This window comes from Aethalodelphis obliquidens, unplaced genomic scaffold, assembly GCF_003676395.1.
Source record: "Aethalodelphis obliquidens isolate GAN/ISIS:26980383/991018 unplaced genomic scaffold, ASM367639v1 scaffold39, whole genome shotgun sequence".
Classification (NCBI taxonomy): Eukaryota; Metazoa; Chordata; class Mammalia; order Artiodactyla; family Delphinidae; genus Aethalodelphis; species Aethalodelphis obliquidens.
Window position 1 is genome coordinate 1,308,296 of NW_020837983.1, and position 15,904 is coordinate 1,324,199.

The 15,904-nt window shown below is 35.8% G+C and overlaps 1 protein-coding gene across 1 annotated transcript in view; it reads right to left on the reverse strand.

Annotated features, from left to right (window-relative positions):
* Positions 1 to 15,904, reverse strand: part of PIP4P2 (phosphatidylinositol-4,5-bisphosphate 4-phosphatase 2) — an 84,766-nt gene that overhangs the window by 47,536 nt on the left and 21,326 nt on the right. The window contains exon 2 of the mRNA XM_027131378.1: positions 14,377 to 14,525. Within this exon, the coding sequence (XP_026987179.1) occupies positions 14,377 to 14,525 (149 nt within the window). The remainder of the gene's footprint in view (positions 1 to 14,376; positions 14,526 to 15,904) is intronic.

Here is a 15,904-nt window from a genome sequence, read left to right on the forward strand (position 1 = left end):
AGAGAAGAAAATATAAACACAGCAAATTAACCAAAGTACAAATTGCCAAAACTTGTTTGTATATAAAATGGAAATTATTCTTAAAATCTAAGGCTCCCCATAGTGCTACCAAAGTACACATTAAGGAAAAGTGCATCGTAAGTGATTTTTTAAATTTTATTGAAGTATAGTTGATTTACAATGCCATGTTAATTTCTGCTGTACAGCAAAATGACTTGGTTATACACATACATATTCTTTTCATATCTTTTCCATTATGGTTTATCACAGGATATTCAATATAGTTCCCTGTGCTATAAAATAGGACCTTGTTTTTTATCCATCCTATATATAATAGTTTGCAGATATCTGCTAGTCTCAACCTCCCAATCCTTCCCTCCCCAATCCCTCTGCCCCTTGGCAGCCACAAGTCTGTTCTCTATGTCTGTGAGTCTGTTTCTGTTTCATAGATAGTATCATATTTTAGATTCCATATATAAGTGATATCATATGGTATTTGTCTTTCTGTTTCTGACTTACTTCACTTAGTATGATAATCTCTAGTTGCATCCACATTGCTACAAATGGCATTATTTCATTCTTTTCAATAGCTGAGCAATATTCCATTGTATATACATATATATATATATATATATATATATATATATATATATATATATATAACACATCTTCTTTATCTTTTCATCTGTCAATGGACACTTAGGTTGTTTCCATGTCTTGGCTATTGTAAATAGTGCTGCTATGAACAGAGAGGTGCATGTACCTTTTCGAACTAAAGTCTTGTCTGGGTATATGCCCAAGAGTAGGATTGCTGGATCATATAGCAACTCTGTTTTTAGTTTTTTGGGGAACCTCCATACTGTTTTCCATAGTGGCTGCACCAATTTACATTCCCACCAACAGTGTAGGAGGGTTCCTTTTCCTCCACACTCTCTCTAGCATTTATTATTTGTGGACTTTTTAATGATGGCCATCCTGACCAGTGTGAGGTGATACCTCATTGTAGTTTAGATTTGCATTTCTCTAATAATTAATGATGAATCATAGGTGATTTTAAATAGGTCAAATGTTGGTAAACACTCTATAAAATTTGGCAAACTGTAGAGATTTAATTAGAAGGGCATATTTCAAAATTAGTTTGTATTGGCTTGGAGTTGTTTTCCATTTAAAGTTCACAGGACAAGGTCATTTATCTGCCTGGCCAGGGGCAAACATTCACTGAGGGTTCTTGAACATGTCTGAGAAAAGCAAGCTCAAAGAGAATAGTAGGGAAAGAGGAGTATATCACAAATTTGAATTTTTCTTAAACTTTACTCACTAGAATACAAGTGATTAATTTTATGGCATCTTTTAGCTTAAAAAACACTTATTATAGCTCCTAATGCTAGCATTTCCTTTTTTCTTTAACTTTACAGTAAATTTAAAAGTTAGAATAAATAACACCAAAGAAAACACTCCTTTCATTACTAGGACTTAAGCTTGTTAAAGCAAATAAGCTCTGATGCACTGAGAGGAATGGAACACCACTCCTGTGGCATGCTTGCCAAAATGTATAACCTGAATTTAATCATGAGATAACATCAGACAAACCCAAATGAGGAACATTCTACAAAATATCTTACCTGTGCTCTTCAAAACTGTCAAGGCAATAGAAAACAAAGACTAAATTTCAGATTAAGGGAGATTGAAGAAACATGATAATCAAATGCAACATGTAATTCTAAACTGACCAGATTTAATCTGGTCTAATCCTGGACCAGATTTTTTTTTTTAATGGAACAATTGGGCAAACATGAATTAAGTCAAAAGATTAAATAACAGTATTGTATCAATGTTAATTTCCTGAATTTGATAACTTTACTGTGATTATATAAGTGAATGTCCTTTTTTTTTTTTAGGAAAATTTACACTAAATTTTAGTAAATTTACACTAAAATGTTTAGGGGTAGAAGAGCACCATGTCCACAATTACCTTAAAAGGTTTTGAAAAAAATATTTATTTATTTAGAGAGAGAAAGCTACTTTGGCAAAGTGTCAATGTTTGTGGAATGTGGGTGAGCGGCCCACATGGGAATTCTCTATACTATGTACTACTATTTTTCTAACTTTCTGTAAGTCTGCAACATATTTTTTTTTAAGATTTAAGAATTTTAAGTAAATAACCTTGGTAGAAATATATATAAGTTAGCAATAAGCCATCCGCAATTTATTAAACTATATTATAGATAGAATCTGACAATCTAAAATTCACAAACATCCAGAATGTGTTCCTATATAATCTAAAGTATCAAGAAGTAGAATTTGTCTTAATTTCTCTGTATACATATTTTACCATTAAGTAAATGTGTGTTGGGCAAATGACAAGATTTATTTTTATACAGACATACCTCATTTTACTGTGCTGTGCTTTATTGTGCTTTGCAGATACTGTGCTATTTTACAAATTGAAGGTTTGTGGCAATCTTGCATTAAGGAAGTCTATCAGCATTATTTTTCAAATAGCATTTGCTCACCTTGTGTCTCTGTGTCACAATTTTGGTAATTCTCACAATTTTGGAATGTTTTTCATTATTATAATATTTGTTATGTTGATCTGTGATCAGTGATCTTTGATGTTAGTACTGATTATTTTGGAGTGCCACAAATTTTGCCCATATAAGACAGCAAACTTAATCGATGAATGTTGTATCTGTTCCAACTGCTCCACCTAGTGACCCCTTCTCTCTCCCTCTCCTTGGGCCTCCCTATTCCCTGAGACACAACAATATTGAAATTAGGCCAGTTAATAACCCTACAATGGCCTCTAAGCATTGAAGTGAAAGGAAGATTCACACATCTCTCACTTTAAATCAAAAGGTGGAAATGATTAAACTTAGTGAGGAAGGCATGTCCAAAGCTGAGACAGGCCAAAAGCTAAGCCTCTTGCACAAAACAGCCAAGCTGTAAATGCAAAGGAAAAGTTCCCAAAGGAAACTAAAAGCGCTACTCCAGTGAACATACAAATGATAAGAAAGCAAAACGGTCTTATTGCAGATATGGAGTAAGTTTTAGTAGTCTGGATAGATGATCAAACCAGATACAACATTCCCTTAAGCCAAAGCCTAATCCAGAGCAAGACCCTAACTCTATTCAATTCTATGAAGGCTAAGAGGTGACAAAACTGTAGAAGAAAAGTTCGAAGCTAGCAAAGTTTAGTTTATGAAGTTTAAAGAAAGGAGCCATCTCCAAAAAATAAAATTGCAAGGTGAACTGCCAACAGCCCAGCTCGCAAATTCCAGATATCAGGAGCAGCTCTGACCTGGAAACTCTAATCCAAATTAATCCAACTCATTAGGTGCAAGTCCTCTGCACAAGGTCCCTGAAGCTAGACTAAGGGTGAAAGAAGAGGTATAAATTCCATGAAGATAGAGACATTAGCTGTCAATCACATAGAGGTTAAAGGAAAGAAGCTGAATCTGAACCCCAGCAGTCTGACTCCAGGGCTTGTGTGCTTAACTGCATACCCAACAGTATGTGTCATGCAAAACTGCAGAATTTTTCAATTCCTGTCCAAGATGGCAGAGTAGAAGGGCCTTCAGCTTACTTCTTCTCATGACTAACTGCTGAACAACCATCGATTAAGAAGAGTGGAACCTACTAAAAAAGATGTTTTACAACCAAAGACATAAGAAGAACCACAATAAGACAGTAGAAGGGGTGCACTCCTGATATAATCAAATTCCATAGCCCGCCAGGTGCGTGGCCCACAAACTGGAGAACAATTATATCGCAGAAGTTCTCCCATAGGAGTGAGAGTTCTGAGCCCCACATCAGGCTCTGCAGCCTGGGGGTCTGGCATTGGAGGAGGAGCCCTCAGACCATTTGGCTTTGAAGGCCAGAAAGGCTTGATTGCAGAAGCTCCATAGGACTCCTGCAGAGACTTTGGAGACTCAGAAACAGAGACTCCACTCTTAGAGGGTGCACACAAGGTCCTGTGTGCACTGGTAGCCAGGGTAAAAGCAATGACTTCATAGGAGACTGGGGCAGACCCACCTGCTGGTCTTGAAGGGTATTCTGGGGAGGCGGGAGGGTGGCTGTGGCTCACTCTGGGGACAACAACACTGGTGACAGTGTTACCAGGGGACATTCGTTGGTGTGAGCTCTCCTAGAGGCCAACATTTTGGCATCAAGACCTGGTCCCACCCAACAGGCTGTAGGCGCCAGTGCTGGGATGTCTCAGGCCAAACAACCAACAGGGTGGGAACACAGCTTCATCCATCAGCAGACAGGCTGCCTAAAGGGTTCCTGAGCACACAGCTGCCTCTAGACACACCCCTTGATACAGCCCTGCCCATCAGAAAGCCAAGACCCAGCTCCACCCACCAGTGGGTAGGCACTGGCTCCACCCACCAGGAAGCCTGCATAAACCTCTAGACCAGCCTCACCCACAAGGAGGCAGACACCAGAAGCAAGAAACCACAGTCCAGCAGCCAGTGGAACTGAGTCTACAAACACAGGTCAGAATCTACCCTGGGACCAGCTGGTCCCTGGCCCTCGGTGATGAGAGGGGACTGTACTACTGGGACACACAGGAAATCCCCTACAGATGGCCACTTCTCCAAGGTTGAGAAACATAACTAACCTTCTATATACATAAAAATACAAATAGAATTTTAGACAAAATGAGAAGACAGAGGAATATGTTCCAGACGAAGGAAAAAGATAAAACCCCAGAAGAACAACTAAGTGAAGTAGAGATAGGCAAACTACCCAAGAAAGAGTTCAGAGTAATGATAGTAAAGATGATCCAAGAACTCAGGAAAAGAATGGATGCTCAAGCAAGAACTTACAATAACTTTTTAACAAAGAGTTAGAAAATATAAAGAACAACCAAACAGAGTTGAAGAAAACACAAATGAAAAGCACACTAGAATCAATAGCAGAATAAATGAGGCAGAAGAACAGACAAGTGAGCTGGAAGACAGAATGTTGGAAATCACTGCTGTGGAACAGAATAAAGAAAAGAGAATGAAATGAAACAAAGACAGTTTAAGAGATCTCTGGGACAACATCAAATGTACCAACACTTGCAATATTGAGGTCCCAGAAGGAGAAGACAGAGACAATGGGCCTGAGAAAATATTTGACGAGTTAATAGCTGAAAACTTCCCTAACATTGGAAAGGAAACAGGAACCCAAGTCCATAAAACCACAGAGAGTCCCATACAGGATTAACCCAAGGAGGAACACGCCAAGACACATAATAACTGAACTGATAAAAGTTACAGATTAAGAGAAAATATTAAAAGCAACAAGGGAAAAGCAATAAATAACATACAAGGGAATCCCCAAAAGACTATCAGCTGATTTTTCAGTGAAAACACTACAGGCCAGAAGGGAGTGGCATGATATATTTAAGTGATGAGAGGGGAAAAACCTACAACCAAGAACACTCTACCCAGCAAGGGTCTCATTCAGATTTGACAGAGAAATCAAAAGCTTTACAGACAAGCAAAGTAAAAAGAATTCAGCACCACCAAAAACAATTTTACAACAAAAGTTAAAGGAACTTCCCTAGGCAGAAAAGAAAAGCCCACAACTACAAACAAGAAAATTATGAAATGGGAAAGCTCACTGGTAAAGGCAAACATAAAGTAAAGGTAGAAAATTATCCACACACAAATATGATATCAAGACAAGTAATCATAAGAGGAGAGTACAAATGCAGGATATTTGTAATGCATTTAAAATTAAGAGACCAGCAGCTTAAAACAATCATGTATATATAGAGAGACTGCTATATCAAAACCTCATAGTAACCACAAATCAAACATCTACAATAGATATACAAACCAAAAAGAAAAAGAAATCCAACAAACACTAAAGTTAGTCATCAAATCCCAAGAGAAGAGAACAAAAGAGGAAAGGAAGAAAAAAGACTTAACAAAAACAAAACCAGAACAATGAACAAAATGGCAATAAGAACATATGTATTGATAATTACCTCAAATGTAAACAGATTAAATGCTCCAACCAAAAGACATACACTGCCTGAATGGATAAAAAACAAGACTCATATATATGTTGTCTACAACAGAGACCCACTTCAGATCTAGGGACAAATACAGACTGAAAGTGAGGAGATGGCAAAAGGTATTCCATGCAAATGGAAATCAAAAGAAAGATGGAGTAGCAATACTCACATCAGACAAAGTTAGACTTTAAAATAAAGACTGCTACAAGAGACAAAGAAGGACACTACATAATGATCAAGAGATCATTGTAAGAAGAAGATATAACCATTTAAAATATATATTCACCTAACACAGGAGCACCTCAATATATAAGGCATATGCTAACAGCCATAAAAGGAGAAATTGACAGTAACACAATAATAGTGGGAGACTTTAACATCCCAGTTTCCTCAATGGATCATCCAGAAAGAAAGTCAATAAGGAAACACAGGCCTTAAATGACACAGTAGATCCGATGCACTCAATTGATATCTATAGAGCATTCCATCCAAAAACAGCAGAATACATTCTTTTCAAGTGCACATGGAACATTCCCCAGGATAGGTCAAATGCTGGGCCACAAAGTAAGACTTGGTAAAGTTAAGAAAACTGAAATCATATCAAGCCTCTTTTCCAACCACAACACTATGAGATTAGAAATCAACTACAAGAAAAATACTGCAGAAACCACAAATACATGGAGGCTAAACAATAGGCTACTAAACAACCAAGAAGAAAAGAAGAAATCAAAAAATATCTAGAGATAAATGAAAACGAAGATGCAATGATCTAAAATATATGGGATGCAGCAAAAGCAGTTCTAAGAGGGAATTTTATAGAGATATAAGCTTATCTCAGGAAAAATCTCAAACAAACAACCTAACCTTACACTTAAAGCAACTAGAGAAAGAACAAACAAAACCCATAGTTAGTACGGAAAGAAATCAAAGAGATCAGAGCAGAAGTAAATGAAATAGAGATGAAGAAAACAATAGAAAAGATCAATGAAACTAAAATCTGATTCTTTGAAAAGATAAATAAAAGTGATAAACCTTTAGCCAGATTCATCAAGAAAAAAGAGGGGAGAGAGGCCAAATCAATAAAATTAGAAATGAAAAACAGAAGAGAGGCCAAATCAATAAAATTAGAAATGAAAAACAGAAGTTACAATGGACACCACAGAAATACAAAGGACCATAAGAGACTAGTACAAGCAATTATATGCCAAGAAAATGGAAACTTAGAAGAAATAGACACATTCTTAGAAAGGTGCAATCTTCCAAGACTGAACCTGGAAGAAATAGAAAATATAAACAGACCAATTACAACTACTGAAATTGAATCTGTGATTTAAAAACTCCCAACAGACAAAAGTCCAGGACCAGATGGCTTCACAGGCAAATTACATAAAACATTTACAGAAAAGTTAACACTATCCTTCTGAAACTGTTCCAAAAAACTGCAGAGGAAAGAACACTTCCAAACATTCTATGAGGCCACCATCACCCTGATACCAAAACCAGACAAAGATACCACAAAAAAAGAAAATTACCTGCCAATATCACTGATAAACTTAGACACAAAAATTCTTAACAAAATATTAGCAAACTGAATCCAGCAATACATTAAAAGGATCATACCCCATGATCAAGTGGGATTTATCCCAGGGATGCAGGGATTTTGAATACCCGCAAATCAATCACTGTGATACACCACATGAACAAATTGAAGATTAAAAACCATATGATCATCTCAATAGATGCAGAAAAAGCTTTAGACAAAATTTAACACCCAGTTATGATAAAAACTCTCCAGAAAGTGGGCATAGAGGAAACATACCTCAACAAAATAAAGGCCATATATGACAAACCTACAGCTAACATCATACTCAACGGTGAAAGCTTAAAGCATTTCCACTAAGATCAGGAACAAGACAAGGATGTCCACTCTCATCAGTTTTTTTTTTCAGTATAGTTTTGGAAGTCCTAGCTGTGGCAATCAGAGAAGAAAAAGAAAGAAAAGGAATCCAAGTTGGAAAGGAAGAAGTAAAACTGTTACTGCAGATGACATGATACTATACAAAGAAAATCCTAGATATGCTACCAGAAAACTATCAGAGCTCGTTAAGGAATTCGGTGAAGTTGCAGGGTACAGAATTAAAACACAGAAATCTGTTGAATTTTTATATACTAACAATGAAAAATCAGAAAGAGAAATTAAGGAAACAATCCCATTTACCATTGCATCAAAAGGAATAAAATACCTAGGCCTAAACCTATCTAAGGAGGCAAAAGACCTGTATTCTGAAAACTCTAAGATACTAAAGAAAGAAATCAAAGATGACACAAACAGATGGAAAGATATACCATGTTCTTGGATTAGAAGAATTTATATTTTCAAAATGACTATACTACCCAAGGCAATCTACAGATTCAATGCAATCCCCATCAAATTCCCAGTGGCATTTTTCACAAAACTAGAATAAAAAATTTTTAAATTTGTATGGAAACAAAAGGCCCCAAATAGTCAAACAAATCCTAAGAAAGAAAAATAGAGCTGGAGGAATCAGGCTTCCTGAATTCAGAGTATACTACAAAGCTATGGTAATCAAGACAGTATGGTACGGGCACAGAAACAGAAATTTAGATCAATGGAACAGGATAGAAAGCCCAGAAATAAACCCATGCACCTATGGTCAATTAATCTATAACAAAGGAGGCAAGACTATACAACAGAGGAAAGACTTCTCTTCAATAAATGGTGCTTGGAAAACTGGATAGCTACATGTAAAAAAAATGAAATTAGGACATTCTTTAACACCATACAGAAAAATAAACTCAAAATGGATTAAAGACCTCAATGTAACAACAGATACTACAAAACTCTTAGAGGAAAACATAGGCAGAACACTCTGACATAAATTGTAGCAATATCTTTTCTGAGCCAACTCTTAGAATAATGGAAATAAAAACAAAAATAAACAAATGGGACCTAATTAAACTTAAAAGCTTTTGCACAGCAAAGGAAATCACAGACAAAATTAAAAGACAACCCACAGAATGGGAGAAAATATTTGCAAATGATGCAACAGACAAGGGATTTGTCTCCAAAATTTACAAACAGCTCATGCAGCTCAATATCAAAAAACAAACAACCCAATCAAGAAATGGGCAGAAGACCTAAATAGACATTTCTCCACAAAAGACATACAGATGGCCAAGAGGCACATGAAAAGATGCTCAACATCACTAATTATTAGAGAAATGCAAGTCAAAATTACAATGAGATATCACCCCACACATGTCAGAATGGCCATCATCAAAAAGACTACAAATAGGGCTTCCCTGATGGCGCAGTGGTTGAGAGTCCACCTGCCGATGCAGGGGACACGGGTTTGTGCCCCAGTCCGGGAAGATCCCACATTCCGTGGAGCGGCTGTGCCCATGAGCCATGGCTGCTGAGCCTGTGCGTCCGGAGCCTGTTGCTCCGCAACGGGAGAGGCCACAACAGTGAGAGGCCCGCGTACCGCAAAAAAAAAAAAAAAAAAAAGACTACAAATAATAAATGCTGTAGAGGGTGTGGAGAAAAAACCCTCCTACACTGTTAATGGGAATGTAAATTGGTGCACCCACTATGGAGAACAGTATGGAGATTCCCTTAAAACTAAAAGTAGAGCTACCACATGATCGTGCAATCCCACCCCTGGGCATATATCCAGAGAAAACCATAATTTGGAAAGATACATGCACCCCAATGTTCATTTCAGCACTATTTACAACAGCCAAGACATGAAAGTAATCTAATTGTCCATCAGATGACACATGAATGGATAAAGAAGATGTGGTATATTGGAATGGAATGTTACTCAGCCATTAAAAAGAACGAAATAATGCCATTTGCAGCAACATGGATGGCCCTAGAGATTATCATACTAAAGTGAATAAGTCAGACAGAGAAAGACCCATAGCATATAATATTGCTTATATGTGGAACCTAAAAAAAAGAACTTATATACAAAATATAATTAGACCCACAGACATAGAAAACAAACATGGTTTCCAAAGTAGAAGCGGGGATGAGGGATAAATTAGGAGTTTGGGATTAACATACACATACATACTAATCATAAAATAGATAACCAACAAGGACCAACTATATAGCACAGGGAACTATATTCAATATTTTGTAATAACCTATAAGGTAAATGAATCTGAAAAGGAATTATATATATATGCGTGTGTGTGTGTGTGTGTGTGTGTGTGTGTGTGTGTATACATATGAATCACTTTGCTGTACACCTGAAACTAACACAACATTGTAAATCAACTATACTTCAATAAAAAAAAAAAATTGCAAGTTCTGATGTTGAAGCTGCAGCAAGTTATTCAGAAAATCTAGCTAAGCTAATTAAGAAAAGTGGCTACACTAAATATTTTCAATGTAGATGAAAAGCCTTTTAGTGGAAGAAAATGCCATCTAGGACCTTCATAGTTAAAGAGGAGAAGTCAATGTCTGGCTTCAAAGAGGCTGACTCTCTTGTCAGGCTGATGCAGCTGGTGACTTTAAGTTGAAGCTAATGCTCATTTACCATTCTGAAAATCCTAGGGCCCTTAAAGAATTATGCTAAACTACTCTGCCACTACACTATAAATAGAGAAACAAAGTCTGGATGACAGCACATCTGTTTACAATATGGTTTACTGAGCATTTTAAGGCCACTGTTGAGACCTACCACTGAGAAAAAAAAATTCCTTTCAAAATATTACTGCTCATTGATAATGCATCTGGTGACCCAAGAGCTCTTATGGAGATATACAATGAAATTAATGTTTTCACGCCTGCTAACACAACATTCATTCTGCAGCCCATGGATCAAGGAGTAATTTTGACTTTCAGGTTTCATTTTTTATGAAATAGATTTCATAAGGCTGCCATAGATAGTGATCCCTCTGATAGATCTGTGCGAAGTAAACTGAAAACCTTCTGGAAAGGATTCACCATTCTAGATGCATTAAGAACATTCGTGATTCATGGGAAGAAGTCAAAATACCAAAATTAACAGGAGTTTGAAGAAGTTGATTCTAACCCTCATGGATGACTTTGAGGTGTTCAATTTCAGCGGAGGAAGAAAATGCAGAAGTGGTGGAAATAGCAGGAGAACTAGAATTATAAGTGGAACCTGAAGATGTGACTGAATTGCTGCAATCTTATGATAAAACTTTAATGGATAAGGAGTTGCTTTTTATGGATAAGCAAAGAAAGTTGCTTTCTTGACATGTAATCTATTCCTGGTGAAGATGCTGTGAAGATTGTTAAAACAACAACAAAGTATTTAGAATATTACATAAATTTAGTTGATAAAGCAGCCACAGGGTTTGAAAGGATCGACTCCAATTTTGCAAGAAGTTCTACTGTGGGTAAAATGCTACCAAACTGCATTGTGTGTTACAGAGAAATGGTTCATGAAAGGAAGAATTGACTGATGCAGCGAACTTCACTGTTGTCTTATTTTCAGTAATTACCACAGACACGCTAACCTTCAGCAAGCACCTCCATGATCAGTCAGCAGCCATCAAAAGGGAGTCAAGATGCTTCACCAGCAAAAGGATTATGACTTGCTGAAGGCTCAGATGATGGTTAGCATTTTTTAGCAATAAAGTATTTTTTAATTAAGATATATCCTTTTTTTAGACATAATGCTATTGCACACTAACAGAATAGTGTAAACATAACTTTTATTTGCACTGGAAACCAAAAAATTTGTGTGACTTGCTTTATTGCAATATTTGCTTTATTGAAGTAGTCTGGAACTGAACTTGTAATGTCTCTGAGGTAGCCTGTATTTTATTCCCACCATACTTCTAGACCTCAGTTCTCTCATTTGTAAAACAAGATGATTGAAACAGAAGATTTCAAGCACTGGTCCTCAATGCCAGTCCACACCATGTCATGTCTGGTCTACAGTAAAATGGTGGAGCTGGGGTGGGGGGGCAGCAGGGGAGATGACATTGTTCATATGCATAAGTTTTAATAGTCTTACTTGGCAAAATAAGCTTACATGTTCCAGGAACTGTGCTGGGCACTTTACCTCTGTAATCCCAACAGCAACCCTAAGAGGTAGGTATTATTACTATTATACCTCTTTACATGAAGAACCACAGTTTAGAGAAGTCCCCAAGGATATATAGCTACTAAGTGGCAGATTCAAACCCCAGTCTATTAGTCTCCAAATCTCAGACTCAATCAAATATGCAGCCAACTAGCTCCACTCTTTCTCCAGGGCTTCTCAAATTTTCCATTAACTAGTCATAGATATTGCTTCTCCTTTTAACCTTAAATTCTGTGTCCTCCAAGTGTTGCTAAAGTTTGTCCATATTCTTCCTCTCTCTCATATACAGACACACACACACACAAACACACACACACACACACACAACACACAACACACACCTTACTTCCCTTCCTAATTCTATCTACTGAAGTAAAAAGGACTTTTATTAACCTTGATTTTTTTGTTTTGTTATGTTTTATTTCTTTCAATCTCCACAGGAATGTCCAGTTCCTGTTAAAGGTGGCTACCCAAGAGAATAGATACACTGACATCCTGTTTTAGGTGACATGAAGAGAATGAATAACCAGTTAAATTGAGTAGGAAACAGTGATAGTGAACATAAGAGAACTGTTCTCTTGGGCCCTGGTCCACTATATCTGTCTATTATATCTGTTCTTTTCAAACATAGAATTTCTCCAGAGAAGCTGCCAGTTGCCTAACCTCTTCATTCATAAATTTAAGATCACATTACACTGTAAACACTAGCAGGTCATATGTTACAGCATTCCTCAAAGGCTTTTTTTTTCAATTTTTTCTTCCCTTGTAATGTTACTAATTCCATACAAGGCAATCTGATTAAATACTATTCATATTCTCTAGAATATTCACAATTATTTACATTTCTTTACTTAACAGGGATAGTAATGATATAAAAATTTCAGCACAATTTTCTTTATGTCCAAAAGTAGCTAGCTTATTTGTAGCCAAATTTTATTGACCCTATATGAACTCATCACTTCTAAGTAACCAGCTTGAGGCTGCTGGTTAAATCCATAGTGACTTTGAGATTCTTTCATAATTGACCTACTCTGTTCTGTTTACTTCCACATGTAAATATAAAGCTTTAAATCTCCTTTCTTTCTTCTCATTAAAGAACAAAGTTTGTATGGGTGAAGGAAGAGGTGAAAAAATTCAACACTAATGCCAAATCCAAGGAAGCCTTTAAGACACTTTTATTTTTTTAAATTGCTATTTGTGTCTAACAATTCTTATTTGCTTGCCAACTCTAAAAGGAGCACTAAGGAAGTTGATATTAATTAAATTTACTATTTAAGTGTTCAACTGAAAAAGAAAATAGCTAGTTTTGTAGGTATCATCTATTTACACAATAAAGTTCTCTAAAAGATGTCCCTTATAGAAAAAGTATTTACAATGATATATATTGCTTCATGACTTAAGGTTTTAGCTTATGACTTTTCCATAAAACATATTATAAAGCCCCCAGTATTCATCTTTCAGGGTTCTTAGAGATACAATAATCATTGGCTGACTTTTTTTTAGGCTTTTTCTAAAGAGGAAAAACTACAAATACCAAAAATTAAAATAATATTTAATTTCAAATTTTGAGACAGATTGAAATTTTAAAAATAAAGCCTAACCATGAAAGTAGAAATATATTTAATTTAACAACTATACTCTTTATACCAGTTTATTACTTAAAACTGTAAAAATCTTACTTAAAATTTAGTTGCTCTTCCCAAAGTTCAGTAAAAAAATATGTCCTTCAAGTTTTTTTGAATATTTCACTGAATTAATATCAAATAAATGGAATAATATAGCAAGCTGTTAATAAACACTTCGACACAAATGCCAATAAATGCACAATCACGAAAGCCCAGAAAAATTATATCAACATCCTACAGACGTAAAACAAGTCTAAATAATTTTCCACATAATAAGTACAAAGTCCACATTTGTAGTAAAGTTCAGTATATTTCATTTTAGTGATAATCAGAATGGATTTCGTTGAGAGTGGATAGACACTGAAGATAATTGTAAATGACTGTCCATGGTCAGTCTCATTTTAGAAAGTAAAGAGCCAAATGGCATTACATTTAAATTCATCATGAAATTTTCATAATGGAGTTAGCTTTAAACACCTGGAGGCATCCTTGTATGATAAAAGAGAAATAGCCAGAGGGAAGAAAGGATAAAAAAATGGCCATTTCGGCATCCAGCCCACATCTACTTGTAAGTAACATTATTGGAGAACTTTTTTAGGGAGATGTCAGATAATAATTTCTACTTTTATTAATGAAAATCTCCACTTACCGTAGCTTCATTGCAAACCGTGCACTTAACCACATGCTGGTGAAGCTTGCCATCCAAATTGATGAGAGATTGGCACACGCGGCAGTTTATTACTGGAATACCACTGGCATCTGGACTGGCAATGGCTGTATACGGAGGTGGGAGTTCCGCTAAAAAGATATTAGCCACTGAATCAGAGTCTCAGAGATATTACGGCTGGTTTGAGCAAATAAGCAATAGAAGTAAAGAAGGAAAACTATCAAAATTCTCCTGTTCTTTATGTTTTTAAAGCTGGCCAACATAATATAGTTTCAGAGCAGAAACACATATAGGACTATATTGTGAAATAGAATAATTCTTAGCTCCTAAAATCCAAATCACACCTGCCTAGGTTTACACCTTTTATTAACCTATACTCGAAATATTCACTCCATTTCTATGTGCAAATTCATAGAGTTTGTAATAGGAAGGTGATAATTTATGCCTAAAAGTAAAAATCTTACACTAATGATCTGACTCCCAAGAAATAGAAATAGTCAATGAAGACAAAGCTTTAAAATCACTTACATATATACATATACATAAATTGTGTAGTTGTCGTGCTCTGTTTATACTAGAAGCAGTATAATAACTGCTGAGTATGACAAGAACAAAATAGGGTTTTGGTGGCAGTCAAGGAGAGACAAGAACGAACCAGGAAAACTAAACATATCAACATGGAACATGTTCTAATTAGAATGGAATTATGCTAATTTCAGAGAAAAAACAAGAATGAAGTAAATTTAACAATTTTTGTCTCAAACTTTCACCTAACATTAAAAATCTAGAAAATGTATCAAAGTATTTATGGGTAAAAAATATATTGTCTGGGATTTAATTTAAATACTCCAAGAAAAAGATGGGTTAATAGATGCAACAAGAGTAGCAAAATGTCTATATTTATGAATATAAAGACACAGAAGGTCATTTTGCTCTTACTACTTTTGTGTATGTTTGAAAATTCTGAAAATACAAAGATACACACACACACACACACACACACACACACTGCTTTTTGAGAGTCCTTAAGTCAACTGATTGGGTAGAGGGTAGAAGCTCAGTTTCAGAATTGTGTTCATATACCAGAAGTATATATTTGTTACAAAAGTTAGAGAAAAAGAATCTAGATATACTATTCCAGAATGGGATTTCTAAAGGGGACTGCCTAGCCTAATTTTGTAGCTATCTGAATTATAGGAATAGGAGCCCCTTTCAAGGTAAGATTTTGTCATAGGCCATCTAGAAAAGGCTACGCCTCAACACATGATTGAATCCCCACTAAAGAGAACTGATAGTTCAAGGGGCTACTGTGACACTATAAAATACAAAAACAATAACTAATCATGAAAAGAGCTATTTTTAAAATAGAGATTTTTCTATCCACTGGATTAGATTCTGAACTCTATGATAGTCTGAAATGAGTTAGAGCACAGCACATTATGGTATGTTTAAAATCCACATATTACCACCTGGCATCCTTAGGGTATATCAGGTAGATTTTTTAGACTTG